The sequence below is a fragment of the Cervus canadensis genome, chromosome 8, assembly GCF_019320065.1.
Source record: "Cervus canadensis isolate Bull #8, Minnesota chromosome 8, ASM1932006v1, whole genome shotgun sequence".
NCBI lineage: Eukaryota > Metazoa > Chordata > Mammalia > Artiodactyla > Cervidae > Cervus > Cervus canadensis.
Window position 1 is genome coordinate 56,889,655 of NC_057393.1, and position 27,176 is coordinate 56,916,830.

The 27,176-nt window shown below is 44.2% G+C and overlaps 1 protein-coding gene across 2 annotated transcripts in view; it reads left to right on the top strand.

The window, feature by feature from the left end:
- The window catches only part of VSTM4 (V-set and transmembrane domain containing 4), a 78,540-nt gene that overhangs the window by 19,676 nt on the left and 31,688 nt on the right, over positions 1–27,176 (top strand). For both annotated transcript variants that reach the window (XM_043476351.1, XM_043476352.1), the window contains exons 3-5: positions 5,633–5,701; positions 14,454–14,561; positions 20,110–20,143. In XM_043476351.1, the coding sequence (XP_043332286.1) occupies positions 5,633–5,701; positions 14,454–14,561; positions 20,110–20,143 (211 nt within the window). The remainder of the gene's footprint in view (positions 1–5,632; positions 5,702–14,453; positions 14,562–20,109; positions 20,144–27,176) is intronic.

Genomic DNA, 27,176 nt, shown 5'->3' on the forward strand with positions numbered 1-27,176 from the left:
GGCTGTGTTCTTCCAGACAGTGTGATCCTGTGACCACTTTCAACCAGAGGGCCAAGGTGTGGTGGCTCTCACAACCCACCCCTCTTAAATTTCATCTGATTCTGCTGTCTCGGGGAGGAGCCCAGAATGGCCTGTCCCTGTTATCAGGCCACCACCTCACCAGAAGGGCAGCCCAGCAAGTGCTGGAGTCCCCAGAAAGTTACAGAGCCATCAAGAGGTCAGCTGATGACTTAGCTTTTGAGTGCTCGTTGCTTTCTCTTTATACTGTGGCCCAGACCCACTGATAAATGGGCACAGGAGTCAGAACTGAAAATGCCCACTTTGTTTCTGATAAAGCTGTATTGAGAAGAGTAGGTTGGTGCTGAGGCCAAACTGGGCTTCCTTTTGCTTCCCTGACCAGTTTTACTATCCTCTTTCCAGGCCCCATACCCTGTGGGAGGAGGTGGTCCTTGTACCACCCTCCCTCACAAGACTTCAGGATGCAGGAAGGATAGAAGAGGCAAGGCTCCCTGGGAGGCAGGGCTGGCATCATTCCCAGCATCTAGAGTAATGAACCTTCTCTAGGAGGGCACGCTGCCCAGCCCCACATTAGCTCTTGGCTGAGAGGCTGAGCTCCGAGCATGGGGCAAGACGGAGGCCACCTCGAGCAGGGCATTGGCCTGAATCTCTGGACTCAGATATGTGTGGCTGGACAATGTATCACATTCACTTTGAGATAGCACAGGATTAGCAGCTGAAATAAGATAGCTACGCTGGACCTTGGGAAGATTTCAAAAGCTCTGGCAGAATTCATGTAAAAATTTTCTTTTTTGTAGGAACAGATAAGATTATGACCAGTGTTGCTGATCTTCATATGCCAAACAAGGTTGCTGTACTTTCCCATAAAATAGCCGCACTGGAGAGAGAAATGAGGAACCTCCACACACTCCTTGCTTAGAGCCCTTTAGCTTTGAATCCCAGCTTGTTGGTTCTTTCAATACCCATCTCTACAGGTCCACTGGGGAGACCTTATTTATTACCTTTGATTCCAAATAAGGCAAAGGGACTGCAGACATTAAGCCACAAGGGCAAGGAACTCTTTCTTATGGACCATTTGGACAACTGAAGAGTCACACTCTGAGGCACAGGGCTGACTGTAAAGGACCATGCTAGAATTAGGTGTGGGAATTAGAGCAGGAAATAAAAGAGACCAAGTTGCTGTCTTGTGGAGCTAGGGAGCTAAGCTCTTATGGAGCTGTCTTATGAATAAAAATGGCTTATTAGATCTCAGGCACTGTTCTGAGTACTTTCCATATATTAACCCTTCTGGCTTCACACTCATCCTCAACTTATCATCCCTGTATAACAAATGGGGAAACTCAGGCATAACAACTGGGGAAGCTAAGTGATTTGCCCAAGGTCACATAACTAGCAAATGGCAACTTAGTATTTCAACCCAGTGCACATCAGTGCATCTCACACTTCAAAGTGCATATGATTCACTCGAGAAATTTGGGTTTAAAAGCAGATTCTGATCCAGTAGATCTGGGTTGGGGCCCCTGCAATCCTGTAGTTCTGACAACTTCTCAGGTAACATTGATGCTGGTGGTCAGTGGACCACACATAGAGTAGTAAGGCTCTGGACCATGATGGGCATCACTAATCTCCTGAAATCTAAGGTCCTCAGAGGTCCATTTTCCTTTTGGTATTGTCTTTATTAAGACTCTGTGGTTATCCTAGCCTAGGCTCAATTGGTTAAAGATGAAAACTCCTTCAAGCTAATTCAGGAGAGAGGTGGGGATGGTTTAAGGATATAGAGCTGATTGAATGCAAGGTTAGAAAATGACACATCAGCCTCTTGGTACCCAGAATGCCATCAAGTTCAAGTTCTCTATCCTCTACCTTCCTTCTGTAGGTTCTGCCCTTGCTCCATTTGCTTTCCTGTTTTCCAAAACGGCTGCCCACCCCAGAGTCCATAGACTTTTTCAAGCCCAGGATCTACAACAACCATATGTACTCTGTTTAAATTCTTGAAGGGGCAATCTGATCAGTTGCTCTGGCAGTGAGTAGATTATACAGCCTGTGGGTGGGGCAAATTAAGCAGGAAGGATGTTAGACGAATTGTCTGACATATCTAGTAATGCATGAAAGACCAAATGTCCACTAAGAGTTCATTCCTGGATGTCCAGGTTGCTTTCTTTCAGGGGCCATCAGAAAGACGTAGATCATTTATTTACTGGACGCCTACCAGCTGCCAGGCAGTGTGCCCCAAGATGGTGGTATGGAGGTATCACCTTTTTGGTTTTCGTTTTTGAGGAATTTAGGATCTACAGGGAGGGGAGTTGTTTCCCATAGGACAAAACCTTCCTTCTGAGAACAATTAGAAAAGATGAAAAAGTAGTCTGCATTTCAGTTTTCTAAATTTATTAGGATTTTTTTCCTAAATTTATTTTTATTTATATTTCATAGCTATATTTGCGTGACATAATTACACAATTACATATGTGCCTGTGTATTTCAGCTTTCCTAATTGTTCTCTGAAGGACACATAGATTGACTGCAGAGAAGAGCAGTGAAGGAGCCTAATTGTGTCAGAGTCATTTATAAGAAATTCAACCGTCCTTATGCAGTGCTTGACTGCAAGGGGGTCCAACCAGTCCATCCTCAAGGAAATCAGTCCTGAATATTCATTGGAAGAACTGATTCTGAAGCTGAAGCTCCAATACTTTGGCCACCTGACGCAAAGAACTGATTCATTGGAAAAGACCCCGATGCTGGGAAAGATTGAAGGCAGGAGGAGATGGGGACGACAGAGATGAGATAGTTGGTTGGCATCACCGACTTGATGGACATGAGTTTGAGTAAGCTCTGGGAGTTCGTGATGGACAGGGAGGCCTGGCGGGCAGCAGTCCATGGGGTTCCAAAGAGTCGGACATGACTGAGCGACTGAACGGAACTATGCAGTGCTTGTTTAGAAAAGTTATTCTGAAATTGACGATCAGGTTGTTTATGAGGCAAACAGCTTTTGGCAGTTTTAACTGTGAGATGAAAATTGGAAGGTCTATGATAATTACTTGAGGCTTTCTATTGGGGATCCTTGAAGTAAGGCAAACCAGAAATAGACCATATCCTATAAAAACTGAAACTCAGCTTCTCTACAGTTCATACTCTCACTGGATTAGGTGAGCATCCTCCTACTCTTAATTTCCTATGAGGAAAATAAAGTTTCATCTAGAGTCTCCATGACTTTCCATATACAATATCTAGCTTTTGAGTTAAAAAATTATCAGTCACATCAAGGGACAAGATCAAAATCAAAAACAGATAATAGGGAACACTCTTGCATTGCTGGTGGGAATGTAAACTAATACAGTCACTATGGAAGATGGTATGGAGATTCCTTAAAAAGCTAGGAATAAAACTACCATATGACCCAGTAATCCCACTCCTAGGCATATACCCTGAGGAAACCAAAATTGAAAAAGACACATGTACCCTGATGCTCATTGCAGCGCTGTTTACAATAGCTAGAACATGGAAGCAACCTAGATGTCCATTGACAGATGAATGGGTAAAGAAACTGTGGTACATATATACAATGAAATACTACTCAGGCATAAAAAGGAACACATTTAAATCAGTTCTAATGAAGTGGATGAACCTAGAGCCTACAATAGAGAGTGAAGTACGTCAGAAAGAGAAATAATAAATATGGTGTACTGACACATATATATATGAAATCTAAAAAGATGGCTCTGATGAATTTATTTTCAGGGCAGCAATGGAGAAACAGACATAGAGAACAGACCTATGGACATGGAGGGGTTATGGAGAGAGTAATGTGGAAATTTACAATGTAAAATAGATAGCCAATGGGAATTTGCTGTATGACTCAGGGAACTCAAACAGGGGCTCTGTGATAGGCTGAAGGGCGGGAGGGGGAGGGAGATGCTAGGGAAATTCGAGAGGGAGGGGACATGAGTGTACCTATGGCTGATTCTTGTTGATGTATGACAGAAGACAACAAAACTCTGTAAAGCAATTATCCTTCAGTTAAAAAATTAAAAAAATAAATATGTAAATAAGTAAAAATTTAAACAATCTTAAAGAAAAACAGACAATAGGAATAAGCTTACAGGTGATGCAGATGTGAAAGCTATCAGGCATGAACGTAAAATAATATGATTAATATGGTTGAAAAATTATGTGACATGCTGGAGAAATTCATCAAAGAGCATAGGCTTTATCAAAAAAAGAATTAAGTGAATGACCTATAACTGAAAAAAAAAAAAAAAACATAAATGAAATGTTAAGCTTAGTAGATGGGTTTAAGAGCAGCTTAGACACAGGTGAAGAGAAGATTAGTGATCTGTGTGGTAGATCAATAGGAAGTACCAAGACCTGGAGAAAAATAAAGATGGAAAATTCAGATTTGGAACCCACGGCAATAATAATATAAAAGTTTGAGGGAGGAGCAATAAATAGAGTTAAAATTTTAGACTATCCTTGCCATATTCCTTTCCTTTCATATTAATTCAATTTTTATTCCAACCACCTTTGTCTTTTTATTTGGGTCCTAGATTCTCTTCTCTAGAACTCTTCAATGCAGTAACCAATGACCACATGTAACCGTTTAAACTTAAGTTAATTAAATTGAGGTACAGTTACAAATTCAGCTCCTTAGTCCCATGCAGACACCTCACGCGTTTCACATGGTCAACGAACGTGCAGTGGCAGCTGTGGGTGTGGTGCAGGCACTGAACATTTCCCTCGTCTCAGAAAGTCCTAACACAGTGCTCTCATCCCCTGACATTTACATTTTTCCATTAGGTTAATTTTTAGATTACCCCTCTACATGGAAACGTTCCATGGTTCTAGACTCTTTAGTATTACATTCAAGGTTTGAAAAAGTATTGAAAGTGTTAGTTGCCCAGTCATGTCCAATTCTTTGCAACCACATGGACTATAGCTTGCCAGGCTCCTCTGTCCGTGGAATTCTCCAGGCAAGAATACTGGAGTGGGTAGCCATTCCCTTCTCCAGGGCATCCCCTCGACACAGGGATCCAACCCAGGTCTCCTACATTGCAGGCAGATTCTTTACTGTCTGAGCCACCAGGGAAGCCCTGTAACTCCATTGTGTTTCCTGATGATTGAAAGCAGGCACAGTGAATTCAGTGCTTAACTGCTGCTGACTGAAAGCAGACAAAATAATCTCAAAATCAGACGCATGCTGCTGTGTGACTGTCTTACATGGAGAACGGTGCTCAGAGTGCCGACCTGAGTCATCAGAAGACCTCAGGCTTCTCTAGAGATACTCAGCAAGTGCACTACATTTTGGGAAGATGTAGTAAGTATTAATATATGGGGTGAAAAAAAAATATACATGGGGTGAGTAGGTCTTCTACCGAACTGAGTACCAAAAACTTAATTCCCTTCTCTGGTCTCTTACTTATTATATGTAAGTCGTTGCACCTTCCCCTGGCATGTGAGTTGTGACAATTAAATGTGGTTTTTGCAAATGTGAAAATTACTTTATAAATGTAAGTGCCATGTACCCCATATGATATAATCTTTTGGACTGAGATGGGCCAGGTTCATAAACTACTTCACTTCATGCTATGCAATTTCGTTTTTTTTTTTTTTTGTCTTACAGTGATTTCCCTCAAATCTTCTGAAGATTCATCCTTTGAGAAAAAGAAAGAGACCTGGGCATTTTTTGAAGGTAATTCTTACTTATTTCTTTATTATAAGATGCAGCCTCACTTTTAGATAATAGGAAATGAATAGAATAAGAAGAAAGGACCCTGACTTCTTAGTTTTTTCCTAACATCAAATGGTTTTCTTGCTTTAAACATAGTCAGGAGTAGGATGGGAATCCCTGGAGGTGTCAGTCCACAGATTTTGAAAGAACAGAGTTGAAAGCTCCAATCTGCATAATTTGGTGGTGGTTGTTTTTCTTCAAGATTCCTACTCCTAAGTGATATTAAGGAGGGACCTGTAAGTGATATAAAAAGGCAAATTACATCTACTGTGACTAATTTTATCTCAGGTTTCTTAAGAGTTTGGGATTCTGGAAACATTTGTAAACCTTAAGCCAGTGATTTTCAACCCATGTTAGAGTCACCTGGGAGCTTTAAAAACACCGTTGCCTGAACCACATCTCTAAAGATTCTGATTAAGTTGGAACTTGTTAGAAGTTCTTTGTAAGATGCCAGTCTGCAGCCATGGCCCTAGAGAGATGTCTCCCAAAACTGGTTCCAGACCAGCAGCATCAACATCACATCAGCATCAGCACACCTGGGAGGGAGGCTGTTACAAATGCACTGTGTTCTGTGCCACCCATGCTTATGGAATCAGAGTCTCTGGGGGCGTTACCCCCAGAAACCTAGGTTTTCTATACTCAGACTGGAGCTTTAGAGCAGTGTTTCTCAACAGGAGGTAATTTTGTCCCTCTAGGGGACATTTTCCAATGTCTGGGTACAGTTTTGGTTGCCACAATAACATTTTGGTGCTACTGGAATCTATTGGGTCTTACAATGCACAGGTCAGCCCTGACAGCAAAGAATTATCTGGCCCCAAAATTCAAGAGTGCCAAGGTTGAGAAAGTATATGGCCTTAGAGTATGGACAACTCACAGAAATTATTGTATAGTGGTTGAAGAGTATGACCATAAGCATTGAAAGAATGTACTTTGTGAGTTCTCAGGCAGAACCTTTGATGAGTTAAAAAAAAAAAAACACACAGATTAATGTTAAGGTGTGATCAGGAAATTGTGAAGGATTACATCTTGTGAAGGCATTGCATTTTTTGATGATGTATGAACCTTGCGAAAAGGATCTAAGGAGACCTGTGTTCCTTGGGGCTTCACCATCACCTTTTGTTAATTCAGTGGATATGAGAACAAGCTTATGGGAGAGTGCATTTGGATTCAAACCTACCTCTTCCAATAGCTAGTTAATAACAGTGACTTGAGGAACTGTCTCCCTAAGAAAAATGTAACCATAATTATGAACCTGGTTTGCAAGTCATAAAGTGTCACTCAGGTAGGCCATTAGGATTGTTTCATTTTGAAGTCATAAATATTGCATTTCTCAGGTTGCACTTTACTGTAACAGTGATTCTTTGTATTCCCTGCCTTTTCTTCTGCACATTTTGTAGATGGCTTTTTCTGTATTTAATGATCTTCTCCAAGTAAAATAATCCGCAGTTCCCTCCTTTAGCCTTTCATTCAGTGAATGCCTATTTGTTAGCAAAGAGCGTGTGACTTTCATCCTCACAGAGTGAAGCAGTAGAAAAAGGAATTGATGTGCCCATATTCTGAGGCTGCCTGTAACCCAGGCACTGGGAAGGGGGGACGTCTGGAGTTACCCTGGGGGCTCTCTAAGATAGGTCACTGGCAGAGGTGACAGTAGGAGCCCTGTGTATCATCAGATGCATAAGGATATCTTGGGGGCTGTTGTTAGTAACCCAGACTTTGGGTTGCCCCCCACTCCCACCCCTGCCAAGAATCTGATTATCACATTTAGGAAGAGATCAAAGAATTTGCACTTCATCAGGGCTTGAGGTGTTTTTGGTGCAAGTGATCTGAGGACTGTGAAAATACTATGGCCCCAAACCCAAGACTTTATATATTTGGAGAGACTGTAGCATTTAAAAGTCTGTACACACACACCTTGCTGCACAATCCGAATCTCTAAAACATTTTGTATAATTAATGATTACTTTTTAGTTCATGTGTAGCTACGGAATACCAGGGTTACTCTCAGTCTAACTCTAACAAAATCTATAACCCATGGTGCACTGTCTTCTCCACACAGAGAACTCGGTTTCTACAGAAAAGCAGGACTGGAATTCTCAGTGTACATCCTGCCTCAGAGCAGCTGTGTCCAAGGCGCTCTTTCCCTGTGATTTCGGCGGCAGCAGCATCTGTGGGTTTTGCTTTTTTAGTCCAGCCACAGTGTTGACGAGGTCAGCGGTACAGTTGAAACTTGCTGGCGTCTGATCCCAGGCCTTTGCCCTTTTGTTTCTGCATGGGAGAGCAGCGGCAGCGCTTGAGGACGGATATCTGTCCTCCTGGGACTCAGCTCAGCCAGGCTGCATGCCTGCACCACAAAAAAAGCATTGTCAGGCCTCTTGGTGAGATGCTGGAGTAAGTTAAAATCCCTCCGGGCTATAGCTCAGGTATTTCTCCCCAAGCAAGATATTATTACTGGCTGGATAAAAACATGAGTAGAAGTACCTGGTTTTCTCCCCAGAACTGTAAAATAGGGATTTGTAGTTGCCCTGGAAATATAGAGGATGAACATTAATTTTCTGGATTCAATGGCCCGGGGGGAGTTGAGCTTCTTCCCTGTGCTGAGGAATGCTGGGGTCACTGGGTTTCAAAGCAGTGCTGAATACTCCAGCCAGGCTCATGGTTGCCTGGCAACAGGTGCGCAGGTTGCCTTTCATGGGGACTGCTCTGCCTGGCCTGGCCTGGTGTGGCCTGGCTTTCTAAACGGATGGGAGCTGGCATGCAGACACACTTTGCACCACATCTTGGCTTCCCTGCCGCGTGCACATCACTCCCGCCTGCCGGCCCCACCATCTGCTTCAGGGAGGCCTGGGCTAGGGGCAGTGGGGAGACAACTTTCTGCATGGCGGCTTGCAGTTGAATCTAACAAAGACGTTGATGTCTTTGAAAGTCCAGCAGCAGAAGATGAAACTGCAAGTGATTTCGGAGAACATAGCAAGATTTTTAGAATTATTTTGAGTGTTCAGGTGTATGTGGTATTTGAAAAGCTAAGCCTGGATTTCGTTAAGTGTAGATGTTTTGTTTAGCTTGAACCTGAACGTGAGGATTCAGCCTCCGGACAAGCATTGTTTGGCCTGGCCCGAGTTTTACAACCTCTGAGCTAACATTTATAATGAGAGAGGTGTTTATATAAAAGGAAAAGGTGAAAGACCAGGCAACTTTGGGCCAGTATCCAGCCTGAGAACGGCATCTGGAGCCCTACTGTGGCGCCCGGGGAACACTTTGGCTCTAGCTTGCTGGCAAAAACTATCCTGGAGTCTTAGCCACTTGTGCTGGCATTTCACATGGCTCAGGGTTTAACCTTTGTTTTCCGAGAAAGACAGGGGAGGTGGTTCTAGTGTTCTGAGTAGTTCCAGCAGGGAGATTGCCTTTATGCAGCAAAGGAAGGCTTGAAAACAGAGGGAAAAACCAGCAACCTGGGGTGCTACCCAATCCAGGGAAACCTCAGGTGTTCTTGAGCTTTTTGTCCTCCTACAAGGTGATATTGTTTAATGTTCCTGTGGCTTTGAGAATACAATAGAGCAGGCATGATCCGTGCTAAGCCTGTGGGGACCCACGTGAGGGTGGCTGGTGCCTGCTGGCCAGTGTCCACAGCCCGGAGGGCCTGTGTGCTTGGCGGTGCAGCTGAGCCTTCCGGACTGGCCAGATGTTTTATGACTCTGTAGCCGTGGCTGCCTGTGGAGAGCCCCTCTGTGCACGTTGAGGAGGCTGTGATCTGAAACTGTCATGTGGGCCTCCTGGAGCCCTTTGCCTCCTGCCTGAGAGTGGGCCACAGATGTCTGCAGTAGGTTTTGGGGGACACTGGTGGGAGAGTCTCCCTGCGACCTCATCCCTCTTTGATTCCTGCAGTCCTGAAACCAGAGATGCCATCTGATAAAGAGGGGAACTCGTGACTCAGGTCGCTCTGCTCCATCGACACAGAAACATAAGGAAGAGAGTTCTTCTCTCCATCCCAATCCTGAAGCCCAATTGCCATTGCCTTTTGCTCCCGGGGCCCGAGTCTCCGGAATCCTTTTGAGACAGATGCTGCACCCACCTGCCCGCGTTCTGTCTGCCTGGCACTTTGACTGCATTTGTTTCCCAGCCTCTAGAGCCAGAAATGGCTCTGTAGTCCTGTTCCCGGAATAGTTTGCTCAACAGTGTGTGAATCCAGGACTGGCCATATGTTATTCGTGTTCTGGCCTGTCCTGTATCCTGTCATGAGTCCCAGGCTGTGACCTCTGCTCTCTCCCTTGGAATTTCATGTTAAATGGAAGCCCAAGCTTGTCCCCCTAACTGCCCACTTGCAGAGTTCTCTACTGAATTAAGCTGCAAAGCCCACACATCTGAGACACAGGCATCTCTTTAGAAAGGCAGTTTTGATCTCACTTACAGGAGACAGTTTTCTCTGTGTCTGTCTCAGTCTCCTCATACCCCACTAGCTCTTTGACTGCAGTTATCTGGCTCTGTCCCCACCATCCTACTAGAGGGGCTTTCCTCCAGGACTTCTCCAATAACTTCCTAGTGGGAAAACCCAAGGGTGGTTTCCAGGAGCACTGGATGCTATTGGGGAAGCTTTCTTACGACATTCCACTCTCTTGGCTTCTACACCTCTCACTTGCTCCTCCTCGACTCCTGCGCCTGGCTCCCGCTCCATTTGTAGGATACTCTCTCTCTCGCACTCACCTGCCCTTCTTCCTAAATATTAGTGTAAGTGCTCCCTTCCCCAGCAACCTTGTCCTGCTGTTCTTTCTGTTGATCGAACCCAGGTCTCCTGTATTGCCAGCAGATTCTTTACCCTCTGAGCCACCAGGAAAGCCCCTTTCTATTGACACTTAGCTTATTTTTTAGTCTAGGCTTCGAAGTTGCCTTCTAAGAAGCTAATTCAAGCTAGCTTAGGTGAATATTCTGGCTGAGCCTGAGACCAAGGGAGGCTCTCCAGGGATGGGACTACCTAGGGCCTCCTGGGGACCCTGAGATGTGTGATTCTGTCCCATTTCCCCTTCTTTCTCCTGACCATAACCTTATCTGCTTCTCCAGACTTCCCTGCAAGCCAGCCACTCCAGGAGGCTTACTGCTTGCTCTTTCAGCTTCAGCACTTAACCAGCTGCTTCTCCATGTCCTAATAGCTTTATAAATGTGCATTCTTGCCAACTCAGCAATTCCACGTCCAGGAACTTAAATCTTGAGAACACAATGTGAGCGTCCTTAAGGTTTAAGGTTATGAATACTCATCTTAGAATCATTTCTTGTAAGGAAGTTAGGAACACTTTGAGTAGCCAATGACAAGATACTAAGTCACTCATGATGATGTATAAACGGCAGAAACTTTTATCATCTTTTTCAAAATTAAAATAACTTTTTGAAGAGACCCTAATGAGAAAATGAGATAAAATAAAAAGCAAGGTATAAAACAGTTATGATCTTAAAACTATATGCATATACATCATAAAGTGTAGCACCTCAGAGTGATGGATGGCTGATGATTTGTTTCTTTCTTTCTTTTTCTGCTTTTATTCTCTCTCTGCATTTTTGCATTTTCTATGTTATTTTAACTACAGCTTACCACAGCGGTCCAGTCTTCTGGAAAGCCCCTCCAAACCTCCCCAAGCTGGATGGGTCCTTCCTCTGTGTGTTTCTGGTACTGGGCACATATTTCTGTGGTTCGGGTACCATGTAGCCCTCTGATTTCTCGACGAGAAGACATTTGGATATTCATGATTATATCTCTTGTACTTAGGAGCAGGCTGAATATCAGTTCAGTTCAGTCACTCAGTCGTATCGACTCTTTGCAACCCCATGGACTGCAGCACACCAGGTCTCCCTGTCCATCACCAATTCCTGGAACTTTCTCAGACCCATGCCATCTAACCATCTCATCCTCTGTTGTCCCCTTCTCCTCCTGCCTTCAATCTTTCCCAGCATCAGGTCTTTCCCAATGAGTCAGTTCTTTGCATCAGGTGGCCAAATTATTGGAGCTTTGGCATCAGTCCTTCCAATGAATATTCAGGACTGATTTCCTTTAGAATTGACTGGTTTGATCTCCTTGCTGTCCAAGGAACTCTCAAGAGTCTTCTCCAATACCACAGTTCAAAAGCATCAATTCTTCAGCACTCAGGTTTCTTTATGGTCCAACTCTCACATCCATACGTGACTACTGGAAAAGCCATAGCTTTGACTATATGGACCTTTTTTGGTAAAGTAATGTCATTGCTTTTTAATATGCTGTCTAGGTTTGTCATGGCTTTTCTTCCAAGGAGCAAGCATCTTTTAATTTCATGGCTACAGTCACCATCTGCCCATCTGCAGTGATTTTGGAACCCAAGAAAGTAAAGTCTATCACCGTTTCCATTGTTTCCCATCTATTTGCCATGAAGTGATGGGACCAGATGCCATGATCTTAGGTTTTTGAATGTTGAGTTTTAAGCCAGCTTTTTCATTCTCCTTTTTTACTTTCATCAAGAGGCTCTTTCTTTCCTCTTCACTTTCTGCCATAAGGGTGGTGTCATTTGCATATCTGAGGTTATTGATATTTCTCCCTGCAATCTTGATTCCAGCTTGATTCTGATCTTGATTCCAGGCTGAATATGTCTGTTGGCTAAAAACATTCAAGTCAGCAGAGAAGCATTTTTAATAAGTTCAAACAGTTACCAAATTCAAATATCTGCAGCTGTTTGCTTTGTGAGCTTTCCTGGTAGCTCAGATGGTAAAGAAGCTGCCTGCAGTGTGGAAGACTGGGGTTCGATCCCTGAGTTGGGAAGATCTCCTGGAGAAGGAAATGGCAATCTGTTCCAGTATTCTTGCCTGGGAAATCCCATGAACAGGGGAGCCTGGTGGGCTGCACTCCATGGGGTTGCAAAAGTTGGACATGATGTAGCAACTAAACCACCACCACCACCAAACTTACTGGTTGGTTTGGAAAAATTGACATCACAAAATGTGGAGACATGTAATTCATAAACGTGTTATATCTTGCCATTTATTTAGGTCTTCTTTAATTTCTTTCAGCAACTCACTCCAGTATTCCTGCCTGGGAAATCCCATGGACAGAGGGGTCTGTAGAAAAGACCGGACATGAGTCGGACATGACTGAGCGACTAACACTTTCATTTTCACTTTATTTTTGCTTCGTACAAGCTTTAGATAATGCTTCTGGTTTCCCTTTCAATTTCTGGGCAGTTTGGGCATTTTATCAATCAGATTGATGAATAAGTTGATCACTGGAGTTTAAGAAATGACTGTATATACTGTTATGGGCTGAATGTTTGTGTCCCTAAAATCTGTATATTGAAATCCTAACCCTTATGTGATGGTATCAGGAGGTAGGGATTTCGGGGAGAGGGGGCCGCTGGGGGGTATTGAGGTCATGAGCATCGAGCCCTCGTGAATGGGATTAGTGTCTATATTCGAAGGGACCTGTGAGAGCTTACTTGCTCTCTCTCTGTTCTCTTCCACGTGAGGATACCAGGAGAAGACATCTCCAAACCAGGAAGAGAGTCCTTGTCAGACGCTGGACCTGCCAGTGCCTTGATCTGGGCTTTCTAGTCGCTGGAACAGTGAGAAATAAATTTTTGTCATCCAATTCACCTGGTCTTTGGTATTTTGTTATAGCAGCCTGGTTTAAGATAGATATGAACATGATTTAATCTTTGGACTGTAAAGCAAACTTATTTTGAGATATTTGTAGATTGACGTATATTTCTAATAAGTGATACAGAAAGATTCCTTGTACCAGTTTCACCCTTTTATCCAGTTTCTCTCAAGGCATCATCTGGAAAAACTGCAGTATAACATTGCAACCAGATATTGACACTGATACAGCTGAGATACAGAATATTCGCTACGAGTCTCCCTGATAGCAAGACCCATTTTTTCCCCCACCCATTCCCTCCTCAACCCCTGGCCAACACTAATCTGTTCTCCACTGCTACCATTTTTGTCACTCCAAAAAAGTTTGTGTAAGTAAAATCACACAGTATGTAATTTGAGGGGATTTTTTTCTCACTTAGTATAGCTCTGTGCTAAGAATTGTTCCCTTTTATCACTGAGAAGAGTTTCATGGTACGGATGGAGCACTGTTTAACCGTTCACCCATAGAAGAACACCTGGGCTGTTTCCAATTTGGGGCTATTATGAATAAAACCGCTACAAACATACACAGCCAGGTTTTTGTGTGAACTTAAGTTTTCATTGCTCTGAACAAGTGCCCCCAGAAAGCGATTGCTGAGTTGCATGGTACTTGTTGGTGTGTCCTTTTAGAAACCACCAAACTGTTTTCAGAAGTGGCTGTACCATTTTACATTCTCAACAGCAAGGTCTGAGTGACCCAGTTTATTCATATCCTTGTCCGCGTCTATTATCATCCTAGTTTTATTTTGGTTATTCTGATAGGTATATGGGTTATCTCATTCTTCATATGGATACTTATAGAACACAAGTTTTAAATTTTGATGAAATCCAATTTAATAAGTGTTCCTTGTTTGAGTAATGCTTTGGTGTTAAGTCTAAAAATTCTCTGCTTAGTTCTTGATCTCAAAGATTTTTCTTCTCTTTTTCCAGAAGTTTTCTTGTGTCTACTTTACATTTAGGCATGTAGTTCATTTTGAGTTGAATTTTGATAATGTGTGAAGTTCTTTTTATTTGGAGCATCTGCTCTGGTGTGGCCTGTCCTGGCAGTGACCCTCGTGTTCCTGCTTTTCAGATCTCTACGTGTATGCTGTGCTAGTGTGCTGTGTGGGGATTCTCAGCGTTCTGCTCTTCACCCTAACCATCATCTGGCAGTCTGTCTTTAGCAAGAGGAAATCCAGAGGTAAGAGAATGGATAAAGTCATGTCTGGAGTGTGAGCACAAGCAAACCACAGACAGACAGAAGATGGCTGGGCAAAGTATCACTTTGGTTGAAAAACGCATCCTGAGTCAGGGGGTTATTTACCTGTGACTGGCAAGCAAAGTAAGTGGGGGAGGTATGTCTCCCTTAGACTCTGCTAAAATCAACCGTAACCACTGTTGACATCATTGCAGTTCCCCCCTTCTCTTAAAGCCCTTCCTTCTGCGGTTTCTGAGCGCCCTGACCTCTCTCTTCCTCCCAGAAGAGGCTGTGGGGTCAGATGACCCTGGGTTTGATTCTGGTTCTGCTACTTAAGACTGGGTTTTGAGACACATTCCTAATGCACTCTGAACTTCGGCTTTCTTATTTGTTAAATGACATGGGATGGACACCACCTTCTTTAGACTGAATATTGCTGTGTGTTCTTAATTTAATTACAGCATCTGGCACTGTGCCTGGCAGGGATTAGAAAGGCTTCCCTTCCCTTCTCCTGTCCCGTCTGAGTGTTCACTTCCTTCTGCCTCCTTCCTTGTTGATGTCCATGTCCCCTGGATTCTGTCTTCAGCCCCTTCCTGCTTTAATCTTTCTTCCTTAGTGATTGCAGTAATTGCGACTCTGACTCTAAATCTCCCTATGAATACTGCCTGCTTTCTCTCCCTAGCCTCCTCCTCTCACCAAGCCTCCATGACATGTTTCCACCAGCTCCTGTGTGTTTCCTCTGAAATACCCTTCCTGTGCCCTCCCACTTAGGAATTTCTGAAATAGATGGGGACACTGCAGCTCCCAGAGATGACCTGGGTAACAGCGGGACTTTGGAATTAAAATAACTCCAGTTCAGTGACAACTCTTCACTTCCTATCTGATGTCTTACCTACCATGCCTCACCTTCTCCATCTAAATAGTGAGGAGTACAGCAGTATATCAGTCTCATAGCATTGTTGTGAGGATTAAGTTAAAAAAAACCACAAATGAAACCCTTAACACATTCTGATTCCCTGTAAGTACCCTGTATTTATGATGACATGTGGGTATAGTTATTAATATATATAATAATGATTACTGTTAGCCTAAGTTCATAAAGCTGGCAAGTATTACATTTGGTGCTCATGGCTTAAGGGGAAAATAAAGGGACACCGAGCAGCATTTCTAGAGGGGATTCTCTGCAGAGGTGTAGGCAGGGCTAAGGGAACCAGGGAGAGACAGAGAGGGAGGCCCTCAGGGACCAACACCCATGGAATGCTGTTTCTACCCTAGACCTTAGGGGACAAGAGAAGGAGAGGTTCTGGAATTTGTGAGAGCTGCAGCTTTCAGAGAGTTGTCACTACTAGGAGCCTTAGAAGAAGGATTCAGCCAGGCCAAACCAGGCGGGAGCAGAGAGTGAGCCAGGAGCCTGTACTCCTCAGGCCCTCCCTGCCCTCCTCCTTCACACGTCCCAGGGATGCTTTCCTTTGGTCCTGCCACCCAGACCTGAAGCCAGAGGGAAGTGCCTAGAGGTCAGCCTCCAGGGCCTGAGTAGAGTGGAGAAGAGTGATGATGGCCCGGACGGGAGCACAGAGCCCCGAAGCACCCGAGACAGAGCTAGACGTCTTCCACAGCCCGCGCCCTGCCCACCGTGCTTGGTCTGTCAGTTCTGCGCCCCAGGTGCCCCCCTCCATGGCTGCGCCCACCTTCTCCACGGTGTCCAAGCTTTTCTCCTGTTGCAAACCCTTGATGACTTTGATGAGCTCGTAGCACATGTTGCACATGTGCAAATGTATTTGCCTCCCTCCAGGCCGATAGCGTGCAAGGCAGGGACCATTCCTCTGACCCATTCTCCTTGGAATTTGGCAGATGACAGCTGTTCACCAAATGGTGGGCAAGTGGCTTTGTCTCCCAGCTGCTTTGCTCCCAGCTGCTGGAGTTCGGATGCCACATGGGCAGTCCCCAAGCCTGTTTTGCTGTAAAGGCATCTGTTCCTGCGCTCAGGGGCATAATGGAGAAATCTGCCTGGAGCTGCAAGTCCTGGTAGGCTGTGGGCAGGAGCAGGGAAACAGAGCCACATAGGCAGTTCAGTAGAAGTCCTTCTTTTCCAGAGTCAACAAGCCAGACCAGGACACATACTCCAGGCCTCTCAAAGAGCCACTGGGCACCCAGGTCTTTGCTGCCCTCAATCCCCTGGGAGTGGGCCCAGATGGCCTCGTGTGTACCTGCACACAGCGTCTGAAACCCTGTGAGCTGTCAAGGTCTTGGCCTGAATACCCACTGCAGGCTAGACCCCTTGTTGGTCCCTCCACATTCTCACGAATCCTTACTGCCAGCCCGAACAACAGCCTTTGTTGCTCCCTTTTGACCAAGGACACAGCTGGGGAGCTTGTCCAAGTCCCCAAAGAAGGGAGTGGTAGAACCCAAGCCCAGTCCCATCCTCAGCCTTCGTGTTTCTGTTCAAGAAAACCTCAGCCATCTGGGGACTGACCTTGCCAAGGAATTTTCCTTCAGCCTTCCATGCGGTTGTTGCTGAGGTCCTTCCTAGACAGCAACTCATAGCTCCCGCAGCAACTTGGAGCTTGGCATCGGTCTGGTACGACTGCCACCTGCAGGCTGGCATCCTGTAGCCCAGGCAAGACCATGTCCAGGCTGGGGTTAGCCCTCACCTGGACATGGTAGCCTTAGAGCAGATTGGCCAAACCTTCAGGAACAGACCTCAGAGGCCCTAACACTGCTACAGGGACTGGCAGGATGGGGGCATGGCTACCTCCATCCCTAATTACCCGTGACAGGGACAGGCCCGGAGGGATGATGGCCTTCAGCCTGGATGTGTCATTTGGGAGCCTTAGCCATGCAGTGGGTATTGTGTGGCCTGATCTGAGGAGGCAGAGGAAGGTGGCCAGAACCTCGGGCTCCCAGGTATCTTCCTGTTAGAAGAGGTAAGAGAAACAGCCCTTCCTTTTAGAGTCCTTAGAGTCCGGAAGATCACAAGTTCCTATTTAAAAGCACCACATCCTGAATTTCTGCTTCTATGCACAGGGGTTGCCTTGTGTGGCACCGAGAGCCTTTGAATCAAGAGCCTTGGGTACTAAGCTATGACCCATGGTGGAGACTGGCTCCAGAACCACCCTTTATGGCTTTTCCTCTCTTCCTGGTCTCACTTCCTCACTTGCCAGTGGGTTTCCCAGGATTCCTTCCCACATAGACTCTGCACTTGAATCCTTGTCTTATAGACAGACTCTGCTTCTGGGGACCCCTAGCTAAGACAGGTGATGCAGTTATGTCATCAGCAGTGATTATGCTATGCATGTTTAAGGGAGATTCCAAGCGAGGTCTAGTTATATTTTTCTGTAAAATAGCATGTGTATAAAATTTTGCATGAAGGTTTTAAAAATGTCCTTATTCCACAAGTCTGTAGGTGTTAAACTTTTTTCTGGATTGAGTTCTCAGTAAATACTGCATGATTAGTAAAGATTTAGAAAATAAATATAAAATTAATCAAAACCACATAAATATATTATAAGTTTAGATAAATAATAATCACAAGAAGTAAAATGTTATTGGAAATGGATTTTTATTTTTACTTCATATAGCCTTGTATGGATTTACTTAGTAATAGAATTCAGCATCGTTTCTAGTCCTATATTTTTAATAGATGTTAACTCTGCAAAATCTCAGTATGAAAAGAGGCAGGAATGGATGAAGTTTCCTTACACTACTCGATACTTTAAACTGCTTTCAAGTTATATGTCAAAAGTCATAATGATCTATCATAGAAAATGATTTTAATTCTCTACCAGCTGACGACTGGATTAGCTCATATTTCAATCCTTGTTGAAAGCAAAATATTGGAAACCTCTGCTCTAGTGAAAAGTTTATGTGCCCAGTCATTAGTCATTCACTTTCTCAACACTGACACCAATAGTCCAAATCATTTACTGATTCATTGAGGCCATTGATGTGCCCACTGGCTTTTAGCCCCAGGACAGGTCTCTGTAGTACAAGTCAGGATGGGTGAAAGGAATGCCTTGATTTTATGAAGTAGAAAGGCTCATTTAACAGGGAGGGAGGGAAAGGAATACAGCTAGACCTAGGGCAAGTTCCAGGGGAATGAATTCTAAGGAAAGAATAACATGGGAGGTGAGGATCCAGAAAATGATGTCCTTAAAACTGTTCTTTCCAGGGGTATGCAAGCTCCAGACTAAAGACCACTGACCCATATAGTAAGCTTAGGATAGTGCCAGGAAGACATGGCGAGTTCAATAAATATGAACTATGATTTTATTATTATTGCAACTATAAATTATCCAGCAAATAGTAGGTATTTAGTAAACACAATCCAGAAAGAGTTCAGTTACTAACAAGGGGTTGGATCAGATAAACCAAAAAAACTCCCGAAAGCTGAGATTCTGTCATCCTGGTCTGGAGCCTGCATTGGTCACCTCCATCACAGATCACTTCAAGTGTAGGAGCTTGAAACAACTGTTTTATTTGCAGATCAGAAAGGTGAACTGGACTCAGTTGAGCAGTTCTTCTGGCCTCAACTGGATCACTTATGCAGCTTCAGCCTGCTGGTGGGGCATTTGGGGCCTGGCTGCTTTGGGGCCTCAACTGGGATGTCTTATGTCTGTTCCGTGTGGTCTCATCTTCCAGTAGGCTAGCCAGGCTTGTTTGTGTGGTGACAGAACAGTTCCCTGCAGTGAGAGAGAGAGAGAGGGCACAAGCCTCAAAGCACAGGGCCTTTTATGCTTCTGCTTGTGATTCTTTGGCTAATGTTTCATTGGCCAAAGCTCATCACATGGCCAAGCTCGGTGTCATTGTAGGAGGGAGTCACGTAAGGATGTGGAGAGATAGAATATATTAATGTGTGATTCACTGGGGCCATTGATGTAACACTCTACTACACAACTCCAGAGCCCTGTGGTTGTTTCAGCTTTACTTCTGTTTGAGGTAAGTTCAACAGTGAGCTTAGATTGGACCCTTATTAGGATAACTGCCTAGGTATTCTTATTTTTCCTCTGCAGCTAGAATTTTTTTTTTTCTTTTTCTGAAGGCTACCTACTATGAAGAATGTCATTGCAAAAAAAAAAAAAAAAGACTGTCTTTCCCAGGGCCTCCTTTCAGTCCTGGAAGAGCTTTGATCATAGAATGAAAACCCACTTTATAGAGAGGAACATCTAAGTGGAAACAAGTTGCCCTGAGAACGCTTTCTCCTAACTAAGGCAGAGCTCTGAGATTGGGTGACTCTGTCATTCCAGGACTCTTCAGGTTAGAATCCAACTCAACCTGGCTTGCCAAAAAAAAAAAAAAAAATATTGGGGGCTATGTAACCAGAAAGTCTGAGGTTTACGGCTTCATGCCTGGCTTGATCCAGGTGTTGAACAATATCAAGTCACCGTGGCGTCCTTGCTATGAGTCTACTGTACTCATCCAAAGATAACCTGGAGAGGTGGTTAGTGGAAACACTGGACAACACCTGGCCACCTACATTTCCTAGTAATTCCTGGGGCATGTATATCTAAGGTAGTATTTATTTACCGTCTTCTATTTCTTTTTCCTTTCACAGTGAGACACTATTTGGTGAAATGCCCTCAGAACAGGTAGGAATATTTTCTTCCTTTTTCCATGTGAAATTTTTGCTATTTTACTTTCTTTTGATATTACGAAGAAATTGGTTAAACTCATATCTTTATCTTAAGGTCAGCATATTAGTTTACAGATTGACCTAAAAACATGTATTCTGCATGCACTTACATGTTCCCAGATTTCATATTCTGGTTCTCACTCCCAGAGGGGCCAGTGAACATGTGACTCATGCTGGCCCAATGTGCATGCTGGAGGAGGCTTGGCACCTGCTCCTGGAGGACTGTTCCCCTGTGTAGGAAGGGACTGGCAGATGGACTGAACCATCTTGATGCCTTCTGACCACAAACACTCCTGATCCCCTTCCACCAATGCCTACTTGTCCTATGCCCTACTCTACAGAATGTGTCCATTAGTGACAGGTGCGCAAAGAGGCTCGCCTTTTAGCTGATGGGACACACCTTGCAGGTAACAATAGTTATAGTAGATATTGCAAACCCAAGAGTATTTAGAAATTTGAGACTTTTTTCCCAGACAGGATGGGTAAGATCAATTTCTCCCTGCTCTTCTTCCCTGCCAATAAGCATAACTATCAATTCTGGAAATAATATAAGAGACCAACAAAGGAGGACTCTGAAAGGTAGTAAGAAGAAAATTATGAAAGACAAAGGCAAAGAAAAAAAATCTTAAAAACAACCAAAGAGAAACAATTTATTACCTATGGGGAAACACATATTTGAATGACAGTGCATTTTTTCATCTAAATCCATGGAGGGCCGAAAGAAGCAGCACATTTTTCTATACAAACAGTAACAAGAGAGGTGGTAGTTAATATCAAATAAGATATCATGTAAGACAAGAAATATTGCTAAAGATGAAGAAGGAAGTTTTTTTAATTATAAAAGATCAACTCATCAGGATGATATGACACGTTACATGGGCTTAGCTACAGAGCCTCAACATACGTGAAGCAAAAAACAGAAAATTGAAAGATTTTCAATTATTCTAGAACAACAGCTGGAAGTTTCAATGCTCCACTCTCAGAAATTGATGAGTACCTAGACAGAAAATCAACCAGGACACACAAGATGAAGCAATTTTACCTGACAAGTAAGAATAATTTGCTCAGTGACTGCACAATATATTCTTCTCAAGTGTATTAGGAACATTCTCCAGGATAGACCATATACTAGGTCATAAAACATATCTTTATAAAATTAGGTATTTTATTTATGTAAGAAATCATACCAAGTCTGTCCTCTGACCACAACAGAATTAAATAGAAATCAGTGACAGAAAGAAATCTGGGAAATTTCTCAATGTTTTGAAAGTTTAAACAACATACTTTTAAATACTGTATGGGTCAAAGAATTCAAAAGAGAAATTAGGAAATGTTTTGAATTAAATAAAAATGAAAACACAGCATATCAAAACTTATAGGATGCAGCTAAAATAATGCTTACATAAAAATTTATGGCCTTTAAATGCCTAGATCAGACAAGAAGAAAGGTCTAAAATCAATACGTTAAGCTTTCACCATAAGAAACTAGAAAAAGAAGTGTGAGTGAAATCAGAAGTAAGAAGAAAGACCATAGTAGAGATTAGTACAGAAATCAATAGCATGGAAAACACACGTGCACGCGCGTGCTCGCACGCACGCGCACACACACACACACACACACACACACAAAGAGAAGTATCAGTGAAATCAAAAGTTGGTTCTTTGTAAAGACCAGTTGACCTGACAAACCTTAAGTTAGATTGTCCATGAAAATAAAAAAGAGAGAAAGAAAAAAACCAATTACCAAAATTAGGAAGGAAAAAAGGAATTCCTACAAACCCTATAAAAATTAAAAGGTTATAATCCTCATAATCCCAATGTATTCTAACAAATTAGACAACATAGATGAAATGGAAAAATTCCTAGGAAAACAAAAATTTTCCAAAACTGATTTAAAAATAAAGCTATAATCTGAATAAGCTGTAGTAAGTCAAGAAATTAAATTGTTAGCAAAACACTAAAAAACTAGTAAATATAATATTAATAAAAAGGAGTAGATTCACAGATATAGAGAACAAACTGGTGGTAATCAGTGTGGAGAGGGGAAGGAGGAGGGACAGGATAGGGGTAAAGGATTAGAAGGTACAAACTGTTACGTATAAAATAACTATACTACGAGGATATATGGTACAACACAGGGGGTATAACCAATATTCTTTTCCAATATTTTATAATAAGTATTAATGGAATATAACCTTAAAAAATGTGTATTACTATGTCGTATGTCTGAAACTTGGTATTGTATAGCAACTGTACATCAATTTTAAAAATGAGCAAAAAGATTTGAATAGATAGTTCCCTAAAGAAGATATATAAATGGCTAACAAGTTCATGAAAATGTGTTCCATATCATTAGTATTAAAGAAGTGTCATTAAAACCATAATGTCATGCCACTAAACACCCACTACAATGGCTGTGATAAAAATGACAATGTCAAGTGTTGGCCAGGATGTGGTGAAACTGTATCTTGCTGGTGAGCATGTAAAATGGTGTAGCCACTTTGGAAAGACAATTTGGTGATTTCTTAAAATAGTAGACATAGACTCAGCCATATTCACTGTTATTTATTTGGCAAGAGGAAACTTTTGTAGGGTGACAGAGATGTTCTAAACCTGTATTGTGGCAAAGGTTATACAATTTTATAAATCTACTAAAACTATTGGATTGTATGCTTATTATCAATGAATTTTATGGGGAGTAAATTATGCCTCAGGAAAAAAAATTTTTTTTTTAAAGCATATGCCCTGAAAAGGCTCCAAGTATTGGCATTTCAGACACTGAAAGAGGTTATGGCTCAGGGGACATCATAGGCTGTGGAGAGGTCAGCCTGCCAGTGTTTCTCAGAATTTGCATCTAGCATCTAGCCTTAAATCCTTAGCAAGCAGTGTGGGAGTCTGGGCCCTGCTTCCTTCCCTTCCCTCGTTTTCCCCCTCAATTGCATCTATTCCGCGCTGGTGCTGATGCTGTAAATACAGTGAGGATGTCACCCCAGCCTGGTGGGCATTAGAGTTTGGTCTCCCCTCAGTCCTGCAAAGCCTGCCAGAGGTCAGAGATGAGCACACAGTCCCGCTTAAGTGCTGCCACCTTGACCCGCTGGCTGTCAGTGAGACTGGTTGGGTGCCTGAGCTAAGCTCGTCCCACGACCTGTCTCCTATTGGGCCAGCCCACAGATCTGCCTCAGGAGAACCTGCCTCTCCTCACTGTACCCCAGGACCCTCCCTGCCCACTGAAACCTGGGTGCCCTCCTGACCTGCACTCATCTTTCTGTTAAGAACCTCATGCTGATTTGACTCAGTGCAGGCTGATATCTGCCACCGGGCCTCTCTTGGGAACTGGTCAGTCCTTGCCATTTTGACTGGCCTTGACCTGAATTGTGCACTGCCTCTGTAGCCCAGGCCTTTCTTTTTCCTGTCCCTGTTGTGCCAGGGAGCTCCCACCTCTGGGCTGCATCGTCAGTGCTATGGCAGTGGGCAGCTGGGCCCCTCAAGCCATGATTGGGATGAATGTCTGTCTGTGTCCTCTGACCACTTCCTCCTAAGGGAGAATGGGCAGAGCGCACAGGACCAGGGCAAGTTGCCAGGAATGAAAACCCTCGGGCAGGGGAGGGCCCCTCAGGAAGACGCCACATTCTGGCCCTGAGGCTGTGGTCACTGAGAGAGGGGCCTTGCCAAGCGACTGGGGCAGAACTTGGGGACTCTAGGGAATTCCTTGACTTTTTGAGACAAGTTCAAACAGGAGGAAAACAAATCTTATCTTCATGTGTGCCGGCCCTGAAGTCGGAAACTGCTGTCTCCTGGGAGGGTGGCCTTGACCTGCAGAGCCGGAGGACCGCTCCTTTCCCATGGCGGATCGCCCTCTCCGGGAGCAGATACTTGGACCTTAGCGAGCATCTCAGGGCTCTGCAAGATTTTAACTATCCGGAGAGCAGCTCAACTGGTCACTGTGAAACTGTACCCCAAAGTTCCGGAAAATCAGATTGTAAATGAAAGGCCGCCAGTTTCATAGATTCGTAATGTGTTCCCACACCAAGACTCCTCCTCAGTGCACTCAGGTGCCTTTCTTCAAGTTCAGTAAAGTTGTCAAGAGGGTGGACGAGGGCACAAAAAGGCAGTTCCCGGCCAGTGCATTTCCTGACCTTTTGCTCAAACTCGTCTTATGCCCTTGAGATAATAAAGTATCTCCAAGTGGGAGAAATTAAGATGGGCATTATGTTATCTGTGCCGATAGCAGTTACAGCTGAAGTCTTCCAAGCTTTCTTCATGTTTTCGGTGCATACACTTTCTCAAGGATAGACAGTCAGGTCAACAGACTCTTTACATGTTGGATAAATTACAGGCACAGCTTTACTGTGTTTTGTGAGCTTAGTTTAAAGCATTTTGCAGTCTTTTCTGAAACATCAGAGATTTATAAACATTTTAAAACATACCTCACAATCGAAGTATGGGATTTAGTAAGTGATTTGTTTAGGATCTTGGAGAGAAGGCAAAGATGTGATTTCAAAGAGAATATAAAGATATGTGCTCCAAACTGAGGTGCGTGACTACCTGCTTCTTATGCATTGAAGCAAGTTGAAGCATAGTGAATAGGAGCAGTGTTACAAAACATTTATTCCTTCTGTGAAGGGCAGTCTGCTGTGATGGTTAAAGAACTGTGGCCAGGCTGCCTCAGTTCACATGCCAGCTCTGCCATAGATTGCTGTGTGCCTTTAGCTAATTTTTCAACCTCTCTGATAAAATGAGAGCAATCATAGCTCTAGCATGTAAGGAGTTGGGAGGATTTCATGAGTTAGTCTGTATGAAGTGCTTCCAACAGGTAAATGGTGAGCCCTATGCAAATAGTTCTGTTATTATTCAGTCAATACTTGTGAGTGTTTCTTCTGTAGGCTTGTAAGACCCACTGAGTGAGGATGAAATAACACCAGCCCACACCTTGAGGTCTGGGAGACCCAGAGAAATAACACGGTGGCAGAAGCCGTGGCCCACAGAACTGTCACGGGCACCCAGAGGAGGCACTCCTAACCCTGTCTCAGGGGTCTCCTGGGGCTGAAATCTGGGCTGAGTCTTGAAGGTTGAGTTAGAGCATTCCAGGGGAAGTGAGATGGGGGACAGCAGCACATAGAAGTGGGGCGAGAAGAGCACAGCTGGGGAAGGGATTTCGTCCGTGGGGTGAGGAATCTTGGAGATTCAGGGCAGAACAGCAGGGAGGTGAGGCTGGAGATGGTGGCAGGGCAGATTCCGGAGGATGGCAGTCATCATATTAAAAGTAATAACAAAGCCTCATTTATTAAATGCCAGGCACAGTGCTAAGCACGGGACACTCACCGTCTTATTCTGGCCTCATAACAACCCTATGAGTGACTGCTGTGATTATCCCCATCCTGCAGATGAGAAACCAGTACAAAAAGAGTGTGGATGTTGGGGAGGTCTCCTGACCAGTGAAAGCAGGAACAGTAGGGCTACCAGCCCAGGCCACCTGGCTCTGGGACTCACACGCTAGCTCAGGCGTGCTGGGGAGCTTGGGTCTGACCGTGAGAGCTTGGATATTGGCAGTCACACAAATGGACAAGAAGTAGATACTGCAGAAAAGTCAGGGCAATGGAAGGAGAAGCGGAAAGGACTTGGCTGGAGATGACTGCAGCTGCTCTGCCTCTTCCTGACTTTGAAAAGTCCAGTGAGCTCTGGTCATAGGCATCAATTTGTAGGTGTCTTCCCCTGTGACCACATTCAGCTGAGCAAGTCAGTGGGTGAGGGCTGGGACGACAGGCTCCCGTGTGTGTCTCCTGGTCTTGCTCCTGCATCCCTGAGGACATCACTATGCTGTCTTATCCGCGCCCACCCTGGGGTTCAGGCAGAGGCATGCAAGGGGAAGACGACCAAGGTGATGGCATCTGGTTATTCCTAGAATAACATGAACAGCCTCCACCTGGTTTTGGCATCAGTTGGAACCATGCCACCAGCCACTTGGTGACGTGGGACCAGTCTCTGTGGGACTATCCAGCTTCTGTGGGACTAGTTCACTCTCCACCAAATGGGCACCAACTTGGCTTTGTCCCTGCAGCTCAGGGTTGTCATGCGGATTCAGTGAGATAATACCGGCTGTGGACTAATTCCTCATAATTACTCACCAAGTGCCCGTGTACCTCTGTGGCGGAACACTTGATGGGGTTTATTTCTAATCCTCATAAAAAGCCTGCTAGGTACAAATTAATCTCCCCAGACTAAGAGCATGAATAAAACTGCCAACTGTTAAATGAATAGCTAGCCCTGTATACTATTTACGGACCTTTTGATTCCAAGCGACAGAAAAGACAGCTCAGATGGTCTTACCCAGGAGAAGACTTGGCTGGTTCCTGACTGGGGATGCTACAGGGTGTGGGCCTCCATCCAGGAGACACTGGGTCCTTGGGGCAGTGACTTCTGTTCCCAGCCTTTCTCTGGGCAGTGCTGCCTCAAGGTTTTGATGTGTCTTCCAGCCAGTTCTACTCCTCTTAGGAAAGGAAAGGTGGCAGCAGGAGCCTTCACCCCTGGTCTCATGAAGGACTCATCTTGCTTCCACAGGAAGCAAGCACAATTACACTCACTGTTATGGGACCAACCTGAACCATGCTCTATGGCCAGAGGGTAAGATTGTGCTGAGCAGGGGTTGGGGGTCAGTGACACCCAAACGTGTCCCTTCAGCCCCAGAAGGTAGGGAGTGGATGCTGGGCAGATAACCCTAGGGATCTCTTTTTGCCGTTATTCTTATGACCCAAGGCCAACACTGCATGGAACCGCTGAATATTAAGGAAGCACCTCCCCGTCTTACCAGTTGGTATTCAGAGATTTTAAACTTAAAAACTAAACCTAAGCCTGTGTGCAGACTTGGTGAGAACTGGCAGGGACTGCAAAGGACGCGCTCTCATGACAAGACCCAGCAGAACCTCTGAGGTGATGTAAACCATTTACGATGAAAGGCCATGGGGAGGCTGTGGACAGGAAGGTGCCTTGGC